Source organism: Cavia porcellus, unplaced genomic scaffold, assembly GCF_034190915.1.
Source record: "Cavia porcellus strain 051 isolate PalLab524CR breed Dunkin Hartley unplaced genomic scaffold, mCavPor4.1 scaffold_5, whole genome shotgun sequence".
NCBI lineage: Eukaryota > Metazoa > Chordata > Mammalia > Rodentia > Caviidae > Cavia > Cavia porcellus.
In genome coordinates this window covers 53,057,035-53,076,495 of record NW_026947488.1, presented here as the reverse complement: position 1 = coordinate 53,076,495, position 19,461 = coordinate 53,057,035, and the positions used below count along the sequence as shown (strand labels likewise).

Below are 19,461 nucleotides of genomic sequence, written 5' to 3'. Positions count from 1 at the left end.
GAGTCCCTAGAAGGCAATGGGAAGGGGAGACTGAGAGAAAGTTCACAGGTAGTGACTGATGCTCAGTGGGTTGCTTGGGCTGAGAGTGAAAGGCACTACATCAGTGCATTCCTTAAAGGTGATGGTGAGGATCCTCTGGACTCTGCATTTTGTGTGTGGGGTGAGTCCTGGGCTAGGTTTGGGCCAAGGAATATCCCCTGGGCTGAGAGTTCCAAGTATGGGTTGCATTTCCAACTCTGTTAACCAAGAAGCCTTTGTCTTAATTTGGGGATAGACTTGGAACTCACTCAAGGCCAACCACCAAAGAGAGAGAGCTCCAAAATAGGCCTGGGAGGGGATGTAGGGTGGGTATTGCACAAAGGTTCTGTGCTGTATGTTGATTCCTGCTTCTTGTGAACACCTATGTTTTCTACATAGGCCCAAAAGATTTTGCTCTGTCTTCTTCAGCTGGAGCAGATTAGCTGTATATGGAGCTCTGCATAAGGTGTCTGGGGAGAGGAAGTAACATTGCAAAAAATAGCATGAAAAGCCCTATGGAGTCTTGTTTCAGTTCAGATCGGCCTCAGTGAACTCAGCAGGGTTTCTGCTTTCTCAGGGAGGACCTCAAAGATAACCTCTATGATGTGGGAATAATAAAAAGGGTTTGTTAGTCCCTGGTCTTTGAAGTATCTGTGTCTCCAAAATTGCAACCTTACTATAGTTCTGAGCATGAGGAATCCTGGGAGTTAAGGTCTAAATTAAGGTACTGGCACTAGTATCTCCAAACCTGGGGATTACTGGATAAAACCAAGATTAACCTAGGGTATACCCTGAGTTGGGACCCATGTGACCGTCTTGCCAAGATTACTTGTAACTGAAGGCTGAGAGCGTGGGGCCTTATTCTATTTGGGGAACTAAGGGGTGCCAGCACACGGTCTATTTATGCCCAGAGCCCTGGGTACCCATCGAGACCATTAACTCATTCCCTAGCGGCTGCATTCTTCTTGACTGTCCGGAAGTGCAAAAAGAACCAAGGTGAGGAGCCCAGGCCCGGTCCCCCTTGCGCCAGCTGTAGCTTGGAACCACAACGCCAAGCTTTGCCCGGGAAAAGGGCCTAGCTGGCAGCGCAGACGCTTTACCCCCAAGCCTACACAGCGTTCCAGTCTTCTCCAGAGACTTCAGGCAGCTACTGCGCTCAGTCCCTGCGTCCTCCATAGCTTTTGTGCCGCTAAGCCCTGCCCCCCCTGGTCCCGCCCTCTGAGAAATTTATCCAATCAGGTCCAGAAATAAAGGTTGCCGCACCTTTTCGGTGTCGTCATTTCCGGTCCTCTCCGGGAAGTCGCACTGTGGAGCCAAATTTGAAGCCTTCTGGGAGGCGGGAACGCGATCTGCCCGCTGGACCTGTAGCGGTTTTCTTAGCTGCCTGGGCCGCTGGCCTCCTGCCATCATGCCTATCCGTGCACTGTGCACTATCTGCTCCGATTTATTTGACCACTCCCGTGATGTGGCCGCCATCCACTGTGGCCACACTTTCCACCTGCAATGGTGAGTGACTGTGGCCTAGCTCCTGGCGTTCTACTTGATACAGCTTCGGGGTGGGGGTGGGGGCATCAGGCACGCAGTTAATACGTCCTCGCAGCCCAGACGGATGATTGAGGGCCCCTTTAGGCAGAGTCCCACGGGAGCGTTCCCACCTGGGTTTAAGTGGGTCAGGCGGAGGTGACAGCTGAATTGAGCCTAGAGTAACGAAGAGGCGGTGGGGGCACAGTGGGAGGTGATTGGTTTTGTGAAGAGAGTACCAGTTTCTTTGATCACCTGTGCAGGGATGAGACTTCAAAACTTAGCTTTGCCAGGTGTGCTTGTAATCCCAGTACTTGGGGGGCTGAGGCAGGAGGATTGCTGCGAGTTTGAGGCCAGCCTAAACTGCATAGTGAAACCCTGTCTCAAAAACAAACAAACAAGGCCAGCCTAAACTGCATAGTGAAACCCTGTCTCAAAAACAAACAAACAACAACAAAAACTGTTAGCCTGGCAGAGATGAATTTTCACTATACTAATGAACCCTTTCGTTTCTTAAAGATAGAAACCTGGTGGTGGTGTCTGAGCCAGGCATGGTGGCACACGCGTTATTTGGCACCTGGGAGGCTGAGGCAGGAGGATTGCTGCGAGTTTGAGACAAGCTAGGGCTACATAGTGAGTTCAAGGCCAACCTCAATTACTTACTGACACTCTGTCTCAATAAACAAAACAAGAGGAACTCTGGTAGCCTCTGGCAGCCTTTAGTGATTTATTGTGGTTTGCCTAGTGGTTTAGATTGATTTTATCCAGACTCATCTCATTGGCCAGACACCCTAGTGTTATTCACTATCCAGCAAACCGAGCTTTACATGAAAGGCAAGGAAATGCTTCCCTATCAAAGGATCTTGCTGACTGTGTAGGATCGTTTTGTTGAGTGTACAGTTAGTGGGGAAAGATTCTAGCAGTTATTGACAGGCTGATTTAGAACTCCAGCAAACGAGATAATGCAGAGGGACCACTGTAAATGGTGGGAAGTAATAATCATAGGGGGCTTGTGAAAAAGACACAAAGGGTGGTGCCTTACTCCTTGCTTGGAAAGCTTTGTTTAAATTGCTCATGTGTTGATAGACCTTGAGTTGTTTCCACATTTTGACTACTGTGACTAATGCTGCTCAGAACATTGTTGTACATGCATCTGTTTGAGTCCAGTTATTTTGGAAACATACTTGGGTGTCAAAAAGCCAGCATTTATGGTAATTCTATACTTAGGTTTTTGAATAATTGCCACACTATTTTCCACAGCAGCTGCATCCTCCTACAGGGACTTGTCCTCACACCCCTCACACAGGGACTTGAACCTAGGAGCACTAGACCACTGAGTTTCATCCCCAGCCACTTTTTTCTTAATTTTTTGAGATAGGGTCTCACTAAATTGCCCAGGCTAGACATAAGCATTCACTCCTGCCTCAGCTTCCCTCAGTGCAGGAATTACAGGTTGGTTGGCTGTCTGGCTTGCTTGCTTGTTTTTCTGTTAAAACAGTTTTCACTACATTGCTCAGGCTGGTCTCACAACACTTGAGTTTTTGATGATGAGGATCAAATCTGTGTTCTCTGTTTTTCTTTTTCTTTCTTTCTTTCTTTTTTTTTTTTTTTTGTACTAGGGATCAAACTCATGCTTGCTAGACAGATGCTTATGCTACTGAGCTAAATCCCTGACCCCAAATCTGTTTTCTTGCATGTTTCGCATGGGCTGTGCCACTGAGTCATATACCCTACCCCATACGTTATTTTAAATTTCCACCAAAAATACATGAGAGTTAGAATTTCTTTACATCTTGATAATACTTGTCATTGGTCTTGTTTTTGTTTTTCAATTCTGGGGACCAGACCCTGGATTTTCACGTGCCTGACAAACACTCTACTACTGAACCAATTCCCTTATCCCATAGCTCTTCCAGTGGGTATAGCATGGCAATTCACTGTTTTTTAATGGTGGCAAAATATGCAAATCATAAAAATTACCATTTTTATAAGTATTAAGTATACAGCTCAGTGGTATTATATGTATTCACCCTGTACTGCAATCATCACCATTGTTTTAAAACCTTATTTCATTTTTCCCGAACTGAAATGCTGTACCTCTTAAATGGTAACTCCCAATTATCCCTTGCCCCAAAGCTCTAGTAGCCACCATGTTACTTCTCCATCTCTATGAATTTGATTGCTTTAAGTACCTTATGCAAGTATTCGAATCATATATGTTTGTCCTCTTGTGTTAGGTTTATTTAGCATAATGTCTTTGACTTTACCCATATGTAGCGTGTGTCAGAATTTTTTTTCCCAGTGCTGGAAATGAATCTAGAATCTTAGGCTTGCTTTACCACTGAGCTACATTCCCAGCCCTTTTAAAAATTTTTTTGGTCTTTTTCCTTTTTATCAGTACCAGGAATTAAACTCACAACTGCACACTTGCAAGGCAGGCACTTATGCCGCTGAGCTAAACCCCCAGCCCACCTTTTTAAATTTTTGAAACAGGAGTCTCAGTAAAGTGCCTAGGCTGGTCTCAGACTTACGATGCTTTCATTTCAGTCTCCCAATAGCTGGACTATTAGTATACCCTACTATATCTAGCAGAATCTCTTTTTCACTCTTGAGTAATATTCCATTGTATGTGTATTTCACTTTTGTGTACCCATTTGTCTATCATGGATATTTGAATTATTTCCACATTTAGGCAATGCTATGAATGTTGGTGTACATTACTTTACACTTTCCAGACAGGCACTTATACCATTAAGCTATATTCCCAACCCTTTTTTTGAGACTGTGTTCAATTCTTCTGGGTGGAATTGGTAGGTCATATGATATCCTAAGTTTAACTTTTTGAAGATCTACCATACTGTTTCCACGGTGGCTGTGTCATTTTGCATACCTACCTACCTTCAGTGTATGTATATGGATTCCAACTCTTTTTCTTTGTTTAAAGACAGGGTTTTGCTGTGTATTCCAGGTTGGCTGAGCTTACAATCTTCCTGCTTCCATCTCCCACATGATGGAATTACAGGCATGTGACACCATGCCCGGCTATGTTTTTAAAGTAATAACTATCTTAATGGGTATCTTTTCTTTTGTTATATGCATTTATAATTATAATTATTAGTTTCCCTCTTAGTCCCTCTTTTACTGCATTTCCTATGTTCTGGTACGTTGTATATCCGGTTTCATTCATCTCAAGGTATTTTAAGATTTCCTTTGTGATTTTTTTCTTTGACTCATTGGTTGTTTTAAGAATGTGTTGTTGAATTTTCCTTCATGACTGATGGCCTCTTTCTGACTCCGATACTCCTATCTCTGTTTCTTTTTTTTTTTTTTTTTTTTTTTTTTTTGGTGCTGGGGATTGAACTCACAACCTTGTGCTTGTCAGGCAGGTGCTTATACTGCTGAGCTAAATCCATGGCCCTGTCTCACTCTTTTTTTATTGTTTGTTTGTTTGTTTTTTCCCCAGTATTGGGGATTGAACCCAGGCCCCTCACCTAGCTACATGCCAGATCTTTTTAGTTTTTGACAGGCTCACACTAAATTTTACAAACTTGTGATCCTCCTGCGTCAGCCTCCTCGAGTTCTTGGATTACAGGTGCACACTGCTTTGCCTGGCTCCTGTCTCACCCTTATAAGGACCCTTGTAATAATCTTTCCATCTCAGGAGTTGTACAGCACATGCTTAGTGGGCTGGAAGCCCTGGGGTCAATCCACAGCACCACAAAAGAATAACAAAAACAAAGAAACAAAAAAAGTAGCAACAACAAAAACTCTTAATCATAAAATTCCTCACAATGTGGTATATTCACAAGTTTTAGATATTAGGACATGGACTTTTTTTGGTACTAATACATAATTCTACCCACAGTTTTCTTTCCAGAACTTCCATTTATACATGTGCTAGAGTTTCTCAGATTATTTTCTGTGTTTTATCAATTCTATATTTTCTTATCTTCTTACTTTTTTTTTTTTTTTTTTTTTAATCAGTGCCAGGGCTTGAACACAGGACTGTGTGCTTGCAAAGCAGGCACTTAAGCCACTCAGCTAAATCCCCAGCCCCATCTTCTTACTTTTTAATATTTCCTTTAGCTGTGTTAAATCCATATATTGGCTTCTTAATTTTGGCCAGTTTTTAGTTTTAGAATTTGCAACTTTCAGCTGAGTGTGGTAACACATGTCTGTAACCTTAGCACTCAGGAGGCTGAGGCAGGAGGATCACTGTGAGTTCAAGGCCAGCCTAAACTACATAGTAAGTTAAAGGCTATTTTCAACTACATAGTGAGACTTTGTCTCAAAAAACACAAAAACAAACAACAAAAAAAAAAAAGATTCTGTGACTTGCTGTTTGTTTTTGTTTTTCTTCTTTTGAGATGCAGTCTTACTATGCTCCCCAGGCTGGTCTCTACTTCATGAGCTGAAGCTGCCTAACTTTATTGGATTCTTTTTAAATCTTACGTGTCACCGTTTCATCGTTAATTCTGTACTGATATTGCAGACATGGTTTTTTTTTTTAGCATAATGTGTTTGGTCTGTAATTGACAACCCCAGTACCTGAGGGCTCACGTGTTCTTCTGTTTTGTGCTCCTAATCCTTTCCCCTGTGTGCTGGTTTACATTTTAAGTTTATTGAAGTATAATATAGTCACAGCAAAGTACAAGTGACCTGCAGAATTTTCACAAACAAGCACATCCATGCAATCAGAATTCAAATCAAGAAAGGGATATTAGGGTCAGGGGTTTAGCTCAGCGGCACAAGTGCCTGCCTGACAAACACAAGGTCATGAGTTCAATCCCCAGTACCAAAAAGAAAAAAAAAGAAAGAAGATATTGGGCCGAGGCATAGTTCAGTGTAAGAGGTCCTGAGTTCGATCTACAGCATTGCCTGAAAGAAGAAGGAAGAGAAAGGAAAGGGACCTGCTGGGATTACAGGTATGTACCACCACCATGCCTGGCAGGAACTGCTTAAAGTTTAAGGACGAGTTGTTGCTAGACCATGTTGATGGATGATGCAAAGCTGGGCTGTTTTGCTTTTACCACTAATCCTTACCTTAGAAGTGTAGTCTTTAGGGTCCTATCTTAAAGTGGGAGTTTAAGGGAAATCATATTGTTTGATCAATCTTGCATGCCTCTATCTGGTAACCTAAGCAACTATTTTGAAGATAACAACATATGGTATAACAACCATTGTTAAATTTCTGTCATCTTGTTTTGAAATCCTATATCGCTATTGTCTGTTCTTGTTATTTTGCTTTGTTTTTGGTTTGCTTCTTGATTTTTTTTTTTTAAATAAAAAAAAAAAAAACAAAAACAAAAAACTGAAGTTATAATCAGTCTCATCTCTGAGGGGGGCTTTGACTGCCACCCTGACCCACAGTCAAGTCCAGAAGGTTGGTAGAAGTGTTTCTGGCCGAGCCTATAGGCCTAGTTGGTCTGAATGCTGAATACCGGTCAGGTTTTGTGGGAAGTGCCATATCTGCCTGTGGTATTGTCTTACCCAGTGGCAGACACTGGGTTGAGGAGAAACAGGATCTCTGGCTAAATCATGGCTCACTATTCTTTTGTTCTGGTTTTTATTCTAGCCTTGTTCAGTGGTTTGAGACAGCACCAAGTCGGACGTGCCCACAATGCCGAATCCAGGTGAGAGTATTGGGGGGCTCACCTCAGCAGGGCATTTGCTCCTTGCCACAAAGCACAAATGTGGGAAGATTTCTGAAACTGAATAGTACCTCTGACCCTTTTTGCCTTCCTTGTTTGAGACAATTTAAGCCTCATGTGTACTCTGAGTTACTTGGAATGTGTGCTTGCACCCAGAGGTAGCTGGCAGCTAGACTTGTTGTCTGGGCCGGTCTCCCCCTGGGTGTACCTGGCCTCCATTCCTGCCTAGAAAATGCCCAGCTCCTAGAATGGAGGCGTCTTTTGAGCACATGTCACATGTATTTGCAGCAGCAGGACTTCAGTAACCAAACCAGCAGTTCCAGCTTGCAGAAATTGCAGGGATGAGGAAAACTTCTGAGTCCTGAGGATATACTTTGAAAAGTTAGGCCTAAGAACAGAGCTACCATGCATGTTGACCTTTCCTTCTTGCCCAGGACCCTTCTAAGGAGTCACACTTTCATCTTGTTCTCCCATCCAGGTTGGTAAAAGAACCATTATCAATAAGCTCTTCTTTGACCTGGCTCAGGAGGAGGAGATGACCCTGGATGCAGAATTCTTAAAGGTACTTAGAATTGATCTTGTTCTGCTGAACTCCAGAGCCCCTGGAAGCTCCCTTTCTGCTTCTGCACAGAGAGGCCTAGAGCATGAACTGGGTCATGGAGGGAGGACTTGGTAGAGATTGTAGGGCAGGAGTGAGAAGAGTGGAAGACCAGTGAAGATGAGGCGCAGTCAAGGGGGCCACTTGACTATGGCCTTTCCTTAGGATTTTGGAGCAATTCTGACTAAAGGATCAAAGGACCGTCCAAGGTCTCCCTACCTTGTGTAGGATCTGTAGCCTTCCTGCTCAGCCCATTTAGCTGCTGGGCAGTTAGTGACAGATTTACTCCCCAGGCAATAAAGATGTGTGGACCCACTATTCGCTACCTGGAAGTGCATCTGAGTTGCCTGAGGAACTTAGTATATAGTCAGATGCCTGAGTCTTCCCCAGAGCAGTAAGAGGACAGAGCCCCGGAATCAAGATTTGTAGACCAGGGGAAACTCACATTGCAGTGAAGGATGAGTGGGTTCCTTCCTGTTTTTGCTGTGAAATTTGGCTGCTTTTTTTTTTTTTCTTTCTTTCTTTCTTTCTTTCTTTATTTTGTGCCAGGGATCTCATGTCACCGAGCTAAACCCCTGGCCCCTTTTTTGTGGTTGTTCTTTTTTTTTTTTTTTTTGTACCAGGGATCAAACTCATGACCTTGCACTTGCCAGGCAGGTGCTTTATGCCCCTGAGCTAAATCCCCAGCTTTTTTTTTTTTAAATGAGAGGGCTGAATTGGCAGAAAGCTCTTTTTTATTTTTATTTTTTCAAATCCATTTTATTCATGGAAAGAAAAAGAAGAAAAAAACAAAATAAAGTTTAAAAGTACATCAATCAAGAGGCTGGGGATTTAGCTCAGCAGCATAAGCACCTGCCTTGCAAGCAGGCGGTCATGAGTTCAATCCCTGATACCAATAAAAAGATTAAAAAAAAAAAAAAGTGCATCAATCAGGGGTAACAATGGTCCATACATTTTGCATTGCCATTCCCCAAATCATTTACCCAGAACTCAAGACATCTGCCCTCAATTGTCAGAACAATACCAGCATAAATCTTTCTCTTCAGGGAACTCAGAGAAATCAATAGTATAACTATCTTAACTATTTTTTATATACATATACATATGCATATGTTTTTTCTTTCATCTTGTCACACTAATGAAACAATAGAATGGGTTTTTTAGTAATGGAGATCAAACTCACAACCTCGCCTTGCCAAGCAGGCACTTATACCGCTGAGCTAAATTGCCGGCCCAACAATACAATGTTTACACATGTGTGTCTTATTATTTCACAAATGAGTATGTTCTCAAGGTGCATCCATTTACATATAAAAGTCTCTAGTTTATCTTTCTTTATGGCTGAGTAGTACTCTGTTGTATAAAAATGCCACATGTTTTTTTATCCATCCCTCAGTTGATGGGCATTTAAGTTGTTTCTAAGATCTGGCTATTATAAACTGTGCTTCTGTAAACATTGGTGCACATATATCACTGTAGTATGGTGTTTTTAATTCTTTTGGGAAGACACCCAGAAGGAGACTAGCTGGGTTAAATGGGACCTCCAATCCTAGTTTTTTGAGAAATTTCCATACTGATTTCCACAGTGATTGCACCAGTTTTCATTCCTACCAACTGTAGATGAGTGTTCCTTTTTCCCCACACACACCCCCAATGTTTGATATGAGTTTCTTTCTTTCTTCCTTTTTTTTTGGTACCAGGGCTCAAACTCATGACCTTGTGCTTGCCAGGCAAGCACTTATGCTGCTGAGCTAAATCTCCAGCCCTTCTTCCAGAATTTATTATTGCTTGATTTCTTAATACTAGCCATTTTTTCTGGGGTGAGGTGGAATCTTAGTGCTGTTTTAATTTGTATCTCTCAAATGGCCAGTGATGTTGAACATTTTTCACGTAGTTATTTGCTGTTTGTATTTCTTCATCTGAGAAGTGTGTATTCATCTCAGATACCCTCTTTTTTTTTTTCTCAGATATCCTCTTTTGATTAAGAAGATTTTTTTTTTTTTTTGAGTACCAGGGATCGAACTCATGACCTCGCACTTGCCCAGCAGACACTTATGCCACTAAGCTAAATCCCTGGCCCAAATACCCACTTTTGGATTGGGTCTTTAAATCTAGGAGGACTGGATTTTTTTTTTTTTTTTTTTTTTTTTTGAGTTCTTTAAACGTTCTCGATAGTAATCCTTTATCCGAGGAACAGCTGGCAAACATTTTCTCCCACATTGTGGGTTGCCTCTTCACTGTGTTGGTGGTTTCTCTTGCTGTGCAAAAGCATTTCAGTAGGTTGAGATCTCATTTGTTGATTCTTTGTGATAATTCCTGTGCAATCTGGATTTTGTTCATAGTCTTTGCCTACACCAATGTCTTCAAGAATTTTACCTACTCTATCTTCCAGCAGATTTAATGTTTCTGTTTTAATATTAAGATCTTTGATCCATTCTGATTTTAGCTTGGTACATGGTGAAAGCTATGGATCCAGTTTTAATCTTTGGCATGTGTAGAGCCAGTTTTCCAGCAGCCTTTATTAAAGGAGCTGTCTTTCTTCTAGTGAACATGCTTGGCACTTTTGTCAAAGATAGGGTAGCTTAGTGTGTCTGAAGTTGTTTCTGCATCTTCTAATCTGTCCCATTGATCTTGAGTTTTTTTTGCCAATCCCACACTGTTTTTATCACAGTAGCTTTATAGTATAATTTCAAGTCAGGAATTGTGATGCCTCCTGCCTTGTCTTTGTTGCCCAGGATTGCCTTTGCTATTCTAGGTCTCTTCTAGTTCCAGATGAATTTTAGGATTGTTTCCTCTAATTCTGTGAGATATGCTATTGAAATTTTGGCTGAGATTGCACTGAATCTGTATAACAGTTTTGGAAGTATGTCCATTTTCACTCTATTGGTTCTTCCTACCCAAGATCACAGGATATCTCTCCATTTTCTAATATCTTCATCAATCTCCTTTTTCAGAGTACTGCAGTTTTCAATGTAGAGTTCTTATACATCTTTTGTTAGATTGATTTCTAGGTATTTCATTTTTGAGGAGATGCTATTGTAAAAAGTATTTTTTCCCTGATTTCCCTCTCAGTGAGTTTGTTATTTGTGTACAAGAAGGCAGTTGATTTTTGATTGTCGACTTTGTAATCAGCTTTGTTACTAAGTTTGCTTATTAAATCTAGAAGTCTTTTGGTAGAGTTTTTGGGATCTTCTAAATAGAGTATCATATCATCTGCAAATAACAATAGCTTAACTTCTTTGTTTTCTATCTTTATTCTTTTTCTTTCTTTCTCTTGCCTAATTGCTCCAGCTAAAGTTTCCAGGACTATGTTGAATAACAGTGAAGACAGTGGACATCCTTATCTTGTTCTGATTTTAGAGTGAAAGCTTTCAGTTTTTGTCTATGTAAGATGATGTTGTCTATTTGTTTGTCATAGTTTATGAGACTGAGTTAAGACCATCTATTCCAATTTTCTGTAAGATTTTTATCATAAATGGGTGCTGGACTTTGTCAAAAGCTTTCTGTACATCTGTTGAGATGATCATATGATTTTTGTCCTTGGCTCTGTTAATATGTGTATTACATTTATGGATTTACATATGTTGAACCATCCCTGCATCCCTGGAATGAATCCCACTTGATCATGATATACAATCTTTTTGATGATTTGCTGCAGTCTGTTTGCCAGTATCTTATTGAGGGTTTTTGCATCAATATTCATTAGGGAGATTGGCCTATAATTCTCTTTCTTAGTTGGGACCTTCTCTGGTTTTGGAATCAGAGTAATGCTTGATTCCAGGAATGAATTTGGGAGGATTGTTTCCTTTTCAATTTCATTAAAGAGTTTGAGAAGTAGTGGTGTTAGATCTTCAGTAAATTCTTGTATGATTTAGCAGTGAATCCATCAGGGCCTGGCCTTTTCTTTGTTGATAGATTTTTAATTACATCTTCAATTTCGTTTATTGATACTGGGTTATTTAGGATTTTTATATCTTCTTGATTCAGCTTTGGTAATTCATATGTATCTAGAAATTTGTTCGTTTCTTCTGTATTTTCTATGTTGTTAGAATACAAGTTTTCAAAGTAGGTATAGATGATTTTCTAGATTTCTACAGGGTCTGTTGTGATTTTGCCCTTTTCATTCCTAATTATAAGGATTTGAGTCTTGTCTTCTCCTTTTTTTAAGGTTAGCTAAGGGTGTGTCCATTTTAGTGTTTTAAGGAACCAGCTCTTTGATTCATTGATTCTTTATATTGTATTTTTAGTCTCCTGTAAGTTTTCCTCTTAAGACTGCTTTCATTGTGTCCCATAAGTTCCAGTATGCTGTATTGTTGTTATCATTCAAATGTAAAAACTGTCTGATTTCTTCTTTAATTTCATCTGTGACCCATTGGTTGTTCAGTAGGGTGCTAATTTCCATGTGTTTATGAAGTTCTTGCGGTTTCCTTTCGCATGGATTTCCAATTTCATTACACTGTAGTCTGATAGTATGCATGGGATAATTTCAGTTCTTTTACACTTACTTAAGCATGTTCTATGAGCTGGTATGTGTTCTATTTTGGAGACTGTCCCTTGTGGAGCTGAGAAGAATGTGTATTCTGATGTTGTGGGATGGAACACTCTATAGACATCTACTAAGTTCATTTGCTCAAAAGTCTGATTTAGTTCTAAATTTTATTGATTTTTTTTGTCTAGTTGATCTGTCTTTTTGCGACAGTGGGGTATTGAGATCTCCCAATATAATTAATTAGTGCTTATTTGATATTTCATGTCCATTAGTAATTGTTTTATATAGCTAGGTGCACTGGTATTTGTTGCATATAGTGTTATGATTGTTAATTTCTTCCTCTTGGATTGTTCCCTTCATGAGGATGTAGTGACCTTCTTTATCTCCCTGAATCAATGGCTTGAAATTCACTTTGTCTGCAAATAGAATAGCTGCACCTGCGTATTGTTTTCCATCTTTTGACTTTCAGTCTATGAATTTCTTTTTGAATTGAGTGTGTTTCTTGTATGTAACATATTGGTCAATCTTGCTCCTTATTTTTTGGTACTGGGGATTGAACTCATGACTTTGTGCTTGCAGGGTATGCACTTACACAGTTGAGCTAAAACCCCAGCCCCTGGATCTTGCTTCTTAATCCATTCTGCCAGTCTATGTCTTTTGACTGGTAAATTGAGATAATTAACATATATCAGTTAAAATTGATATATATAGGCCAGGCGTGACGGTACACTCCTGTAACCCCAGCACTCGGGAGGCTGAGCCAGGAGGATCATTGCAAGTTTGAGACCAGTCTGGGCTACAAAGTAAGCCCAAGGCCAGCCTGAACCACATAGTCAGGCCCTGTTTCAAAAAGACAAAAAAATCCTGATATATATTGACCTATCCTTGTCATGTTGTTTTCCTATTGTTGGCTCCCCCTATCTTTTTTTTCCTCCCCCTAATTGTTCGCCTTTCGTAGTGGATTTTTTTCTGTTGAGGTTTATGGAGCTGTAGTCTTTATTATCTCTGTCTATAATATCTTTCACAACAGTTAGGAGTGCTGTTTGGTGGTCATGAATTTCCTCAGATATTCTTTGTCATGCAAATATCTTATTTCTCCATCAAATTTTGGAAAATAGTTTTGTGGGATATATCAATCTGGGTTGAAAGTTATTTTCCTTTAAAATTTGGAATACTTCATTCTAAGCTGTTCTTGACTTGAGAGTTTGCTGAAAGGTCAGCTGTGATTCTGATTGGTTTTCCTTTATAGCTGGTTTGTTTCTTTTTTATAGCTTTTAAGATTCTATTCTTATGTTGAATTTCTGAATCTTGACTATGGGATGTGTGGATGTAGATTCCTTTTGATCATTGCTAATTGGAGTTCTATATGCCTCACTTATTTGTATGTCAAAATTCTTTTTCTCTGCCAGGAAAATTTTCTGTCACAATGTTTGTGAATGTTTTTAATATTATTTGTGGTATCTCCTACTTGTTCATTGACTCCAATGAATCTGTTTTTTGATTTTTTTTTTTATCGGGGTACCAGGGATTGAACTCATGACCAGGTGCTTGCAAGGCAGGTGCTTATCCACTGAGTTAAATCCCCAGCCCCTCAAATGAATCTTGACTTATTCTTCTTTTTCTCATCTATCAGCTACTGAATTGATTTCTCATGGTCCTTTGCTACATTTCTTTTTCTGGTCACTAACTGCAAGCCTGTCTTCACTATCTGAGATCCTGACCTCACATCAGCCTAATCTGCTTTGAATACCTTCAGTGGAGTTTTTATTCTCCTAGATATCTGCTTGAATCTGCTTAATGGATTCCATTTGTTTTGCATGCTGAGCTTCCGTAATTTGCTTAAGCTCATCTATTTCTTTGTCTGTGTCTGCTCTAACATTGCTAAGCATGGTATGTATTTTGGTAATCTCTGTAGTTATCTGAGAGATTATTTCTGATTTCATTTTTTCCAGAGCCTCATTCAATTATTTTGTGGTTTCCACTTCAAAGAGACCTGGTGGGGAGCTTTCAGATTGTCCCACCTCATTGCCCCCTGGGTTTGCCTTTGGTGAACTGGATGTTTTAGGTTGCATCTTGTTTAAGTGTCTTCTCATTTCTTTTCTTTTTTAGTTTAATTCCTAGGGTAATGCTTGCCTATGGTGAGTTGCTTTATTGGTGGTATTTAGGACACTCAGGTGGTGATTATGTCTCTAAGGTTATGATCCAGGTGTTGCTGGTTTTGGGGTTTTGAGCCTGTTGGAAGATCTTACCTCTTCAGCTTGTTAGAGATGAGAAGTTGTTGTGTGGCCCAGTCCCTTTTCTTTGGCACTGAGCCAGTCTTTTCTGTGATCCTTAGTTAATCTCAGTTATGGGTTATTAGGGCCAACAGCTGTTTAGAACCATTATGTCAGTTGTGGCTGTAGCATCAAACACATCCTAAAAAACAACAAACTGAGCTAACCCTTAATTTGCAACTTTTAACCGTATGAACTAGATTTGTGAATATATAACAAAATGTAAAACAAACCAGATAATTATATGCAATATGTAAGTCTGTAATATGTCAATTTTGCCCTCGGGGTTAAACTTTAAAATGGATTAGGAGAAAATAGAAAAGTGGAAAAAGAGAAAGAGATGATAAGTAAGGTTGGAGGACAAAGGTGGGTTCCCCAATTTGGGGAAACTGGTGCAGAAGAGTGAAAGGAAAAAAGAGGTGGAAGAGATAAAAGGTAGAACAAAACAGAACCTCACCCACAAAGAGGATAGGAACCAGTCTCATAAAAAAAGAAACCAAAAAACAATGAAAGAGAAAGAGAATAAATAAACTGAATAAAATAAAACAAACATGAAAAGAAAAAAAGAGAGAGAGAGAGAAAAACCCCAAAGCGTCCACTTCCAGGATTCTGTCCGGGTTCACTAGTAGACAGCCTGTGGAGATAAAGTCCTGAATCGTGCCACTCTATCCCAGCAAGCCAGCCGTTGCTTTATGGTAGAGTAGTAGATAGCCTTAGTTGGCCTGCTTGAGACCAGACTCATTGGGCTTGCTGTAGTCTAAGCAATTTCCATGGGTCTACACCCAGCTAGGAGCTGCTGGAGGAAGCTGGCAGCAGCTTATCCTGCCCAGCTCCAAGATGGCTCTGGCCCAATTGCCCTTTCCTGCGGGAGGACTGAGTCCTCTGAACTCACCACCAGCCATGCAGTCCTCCACATCCACCACTCCCCCTGCTGCTGCATCTCTCTGTAGAGGCTTCTGAGGTCACCAGCCACCACTGTCAGGGTGACTGTGTCCCTAGGTTCCAACAGCTTCTCTAGCGTAGTGAGTCCAGCTCCAGGCAAAGGTACCACCAGCTATCACCTTCTTCGTTGAAGTTTTCCTTTTTACTCTGTGGGCTTCAGTTCACACTGCACATTCTTCCTGGGTCCAGGAGACCCACTTCGTTCCTTCTTGACTTCCTCATGGTGCTATATTCCAGTGTCTGGACAGTGAATCTCAAGAAAAGCTGTTTTCTCTGCTGCTTACTGCTCCACCATCTTCCCATAAGTCCCCAAAAGCTCTTGAGGCGGTTGGATTAGGGTTCACAAGTGATCCCTGGACTTTGAGAGCTAATTGGCTGGGCATCTGTCAGATCACAGTTCACTTGTCCGTAACTCCAGGTGTCCTGCTGTCCTTGCAGTCTCACTGCTTCGGTTTTTGTGTTTTAAGCCAGCATATTTTTATCCTGGTAACTGCTTCTAGTGTTAAGTGATGTTCTCCCTATGATGAAGGCAACAAAGGCAGCTTCATTTCTTTTGAAACCAGGTCTGTAAAGCAGGGAGGCAAGATCATGAGTTGTTTGGAGCAAGTGCCTGGAAGACATGGCTGGGGTATGGAAGGAGTAGGGGCTATGTGCAGTGGTGCAGCAGCCTTGGGCTGGTGTGTGTTCTTAGAAGCACGAATCCTTTCCTACTCAGCACTTCCTCTACCAACTGTTCAGCCTTACTGATAGCTCAGCTCCAGAAGCTCTTGCACACAGAGTCTTGGGGGAGAGTTGGGGGACTTAGCCACTAGGCCTTAGTTTGGGGTCACGTGTGAAATTCTGAGTCTCGTGTTGAGCTTGGAAGGGTGATCTAGAGGAAAGTTTGCCTGAATTCTGTCCAGCTACCTCTTTGGACCTTGATGAAGTGTTCACTCCTGCAAAACCTTGGCTTTCCTGGTTATGGAGTAGCTACCTCTCTTGTGCAGAGGTGTGAGTTCTCTGGACTCCCACATGGGAACTGGATTCACTTCCACCCTGGCCTCTCAGTCGTGTGACAGTGACTTGGGAACATATTCAAAGGCTTTGAGTGACTCACTGATCCCTCACAGCCAGCTTGTCAGAGCCTAGCACATGTGAAGTTTCATCCAGGGCTGCAAAACTGCCCTGCTTATCAGTACTAATTGGGTTCTGGGCCTGGAAGGTTTGAGCTTGGAGAAAGGTACACTCTGAATCAAGGAGGGTGGCCCAGGGTCCTCAGTCATCCTTCTTCTGTGTCCCTAGTGAGCAACCTGATGCCCAGAGAGCGTGAGGCTGGTACAGGCCAGGGAATGGAAGCCTCCTCTGTCCGGACTGATTCACAGACCCTGCTCTGCTTCTTTTCCCTGTTTTACTCCTTTCCCTGTCCCAGTCCCTTGCTGCTAAGATTAGTTTCCCCCATCTTACCTATGTCCGTATTATTTGTTTTGTGGTACTAGGATTGAACCCAGGGCTGTACACTGAGCTACAAGTCCATGCACTATCCCCCTTTGTTTATTTTGAGATATCACTAATTTACCCAAGGCCCAAACTTTGGATTTTTCTGCCTCAGCCTCCCAGAGTGCAGAGATTACAAGTGTATACTACCATACTTGGCTTTACCCATGTTTTAAAAAGGCATATAAAGATAAAACAAAGCTTATGTCTTCACTGTTGGCTTAGCTTGAGCTTTGGTTTTATAAGCTGCATTCTTCTCTACAGTACTGTTGGCCCATCCTGGAACTCCTTGCAGCCTTTGGGAGGCCATGTAGAGGCAATTGTGATGCATTCCTGTCACTTTTGTCTTGCAGAATGAACTGGATAATATCAGAGCCCAGCTTTCCCAGAAAGGTGAGTTACCAAGGCAGGGGGCCCACAGGAGCCCTTTGCTTGGATATTGGAGAAGGTGCCCCAGGAGGAAGGCCTCCAACCTTCTGGCAGAGCCAAAAGCTGCCCCAAGAGTTCTGCTAACTTGTGACTGCCAGAAGAGGAGAGGGGAGGGGAGGATGTGACTGATGCTGTCTGCCTAGGCCAGGAGAGCCTTCTCTCTCTGTGTGGGGCTTCTGACCCAGGACCCAGGCTGAGACAAAGCTGCTGAATGGACAAAATATCTGCAGGAGAAAGTTCAGCTGCTAAGTTTGACAGGAAACTGCTTGAGTTCTAGAATAATGAAGGGAAGGAAAACAGTGAAATCTTCCCAGCAGTTCAGCTCCAAATTGGTGCATACCAGAGAGAGAAGTAGGTCACCTGACTTTGTGGCCAGAGTAATACTTACCTGGCTCAGGGATGAGGAGCTGGAACTCAGGTGTCCAGGTTGTCATGCTAATGGGCAGATGGGCCTAATCTTTCATCCTCCCTCCCTGCTCTAGAGAAGGAGAAACGGGACAGCCAGAACATCATCGACACCCTGCGGAACATGCTGGAAGAACGCAATGCCACTGTGGAATCTTTGCAGGCGGCCCTAGATAAGGCTGAGATGCTCTGCTCCACACTCAAAGTAGGTCCAACCATTTCACGGGCACAGAGTTGGCAGGAAAGTAGAGCCCCAGCTCTGGGCTCACCATTCTGGGCTTGTCTTCTGGTTCTGCCTCAGTCAGTGCCTTGGTTTGTGCAGTTGTGAAATAGAAGCAAATAGCTTCTCCCTGAGGCTCTCCTATCCTGTGGCCATCTGACCTACCAGTGCATCCTACCCAGCATCACAGAGGGGTGTTCAATTAAGACCTCGGTGAAGCTGGGCCGTGTTTCCAAAAACAGCTCATACTCCACTGATGATGCCAGCCTGAAGAACCTTCCATTAGCACTCTAGTCTAGGCTGCTCTCTGGAGTGGGATCAAACAGAATACAGGGAAGAGCAAGGGCCTTTGAAGTTGCCTGTGCTGAGCTGACCAGGCAGATCAAAGCCCCTTAGAGTGAGCAGCCTAGACCCAGATGAATTTTGTATCAGCCTGGCTTGGTGAGCCTCTTGCTCTCTACGGGGCATAAGGTGATTGATCTGAACCCACAATTGATATTCTGGCCTTGTAGGCAGGAGCAGTCCTTGCTGGATGCCATTTGAAAGGGAAAAGGAGCCATCTTTGTGAACAGATAAGGCCCCAGAATATTCATTCTCTCTGCTCCTGCTTGGGGGCTGGGCTGGATCACATGGCTTGGTCAGTGAGCTGAGTGGCGGGCATCAGCTTGCACCTGGCTGCATTCTGAGGGCATTCCCAAGTCTGAGAAAGAGTGGCCTCCTGCTGAGGATATCCTGGCTAGCTGTTTCTGGCTCAGTTTCTTGTATTGACAGCTGTCTATGTGTCTGGATGGTTGCTACTGAAGCCTGGGTTTGCTCTCTAGACTTCTTCACTACCTATACAACATACACAGTGAGGCCCAGACCATGGAACTTCGGCAACCCACAGTGGCCCTGGCAGTGAATTGTGCCTATGATAAGTGTATCTTAGAGGAAGCAGGCATGGACAAGAAGCAGCATGGCCTATGGCCTTTTAGCAGCAAAAGGGTAGGAGTCATATGTTATCCAGGAATGTGGAGGTATGTAGTTATCAGCATTTTCAAAGGATAGTGCAGGTAGTGCTAAGGCAGCATACTCCCACTGAGTTAAGCCATGGCTCCTTGTAACTTCCAAGCAACATGTATGGGTGTTTTGCTCCTCAGAAGCAGATGAAATACTTGGAGCAGCAGCAGAATGAGACTAAGCAAGCACAGGAGGAGGCCCGCCGACTCAGGAACAAGATGAAGACCATGGAACAGTGAGTGTGGAGCTGGTACCTGTGCTGTATCTTCCTGCTGGTGGCCCCAGGTGGGATGTGTCTCAGGACTGTGCCAAGGAGTGTATTAAGCAAAGCCTCCTTTCTTTGTCTCTGTGGACCCTGTTTTCCATGAAAGAGGGTGCCACACTCCTTCCTCTCCCATTGTCTGTACCCAGATCTTTCCTGACAGATCTTTCCCTCCAGGAAC

The 19,461-nt window shown here is 42.3% G+C and overlaps 1 protein-coding gene and 1 long non-coding RNA gene across 4 annotated transcripts in view; one reads left to right on the top strand and one right to left on the bottom strand.

The window, feature by feature from the left end:
• The first annotated feature begins 830 nt into the window (after nt 1-830).
• Nucleotides 831-19,461, top strand: part of Traip (TRAF interacting protein) — a 27,427-nt gene continuing 8,796 nt past the window's right edge. For 2 of the 3 annotated variants that reach the window (XM_063248876.1, XM_003476680.5), the window contains exons 1-6: nt 831-1,524; nt 7,115-7,172; nt 7,669-7,752; nt 17,319-17,358; nt 17,877-18,004; nt 19,159-19,253. In XM_063248876.1, the coding sequence (XP_063104946.1) occupies nt 1,427-1,524; nt 7,115-7,172; nt 7,669-7,752; nt 17,319-17,358; nt 17,877-18,004; nt 19,159-19,253 (503 nt within the window). In that variant the 5' untranslated portion in view covers nt 831-1,426. Of the gene's footprint in view, nt 1,525-4,921; nt 6,465-7,114; nt 7,173-7,668; nt 7,753-17,318; nt 17,359-17,876; nt 18,005-19,158; nt 19,254-19,461 lie in introns of all 3 variants that reach the window. The other variant, XM_063248877.1, reaches the window with a different exon arrangement.
• Nucleotides 8,505-19,461, bottom strand: part of LOC134476083 (uncharacterized) — a 24,421-nt gene continuing 13,464 nt past the window's right edge. Inside the window, exon 3 of the long non-coding RNA XR_010047557.1 lies at nt 8,505-16,057. This is a non-coding gene — a long non-coding RNA (uncharacterized LOC134476083). The remainder of the gene's footprint in view (nt 16,058-19,461) is intronic.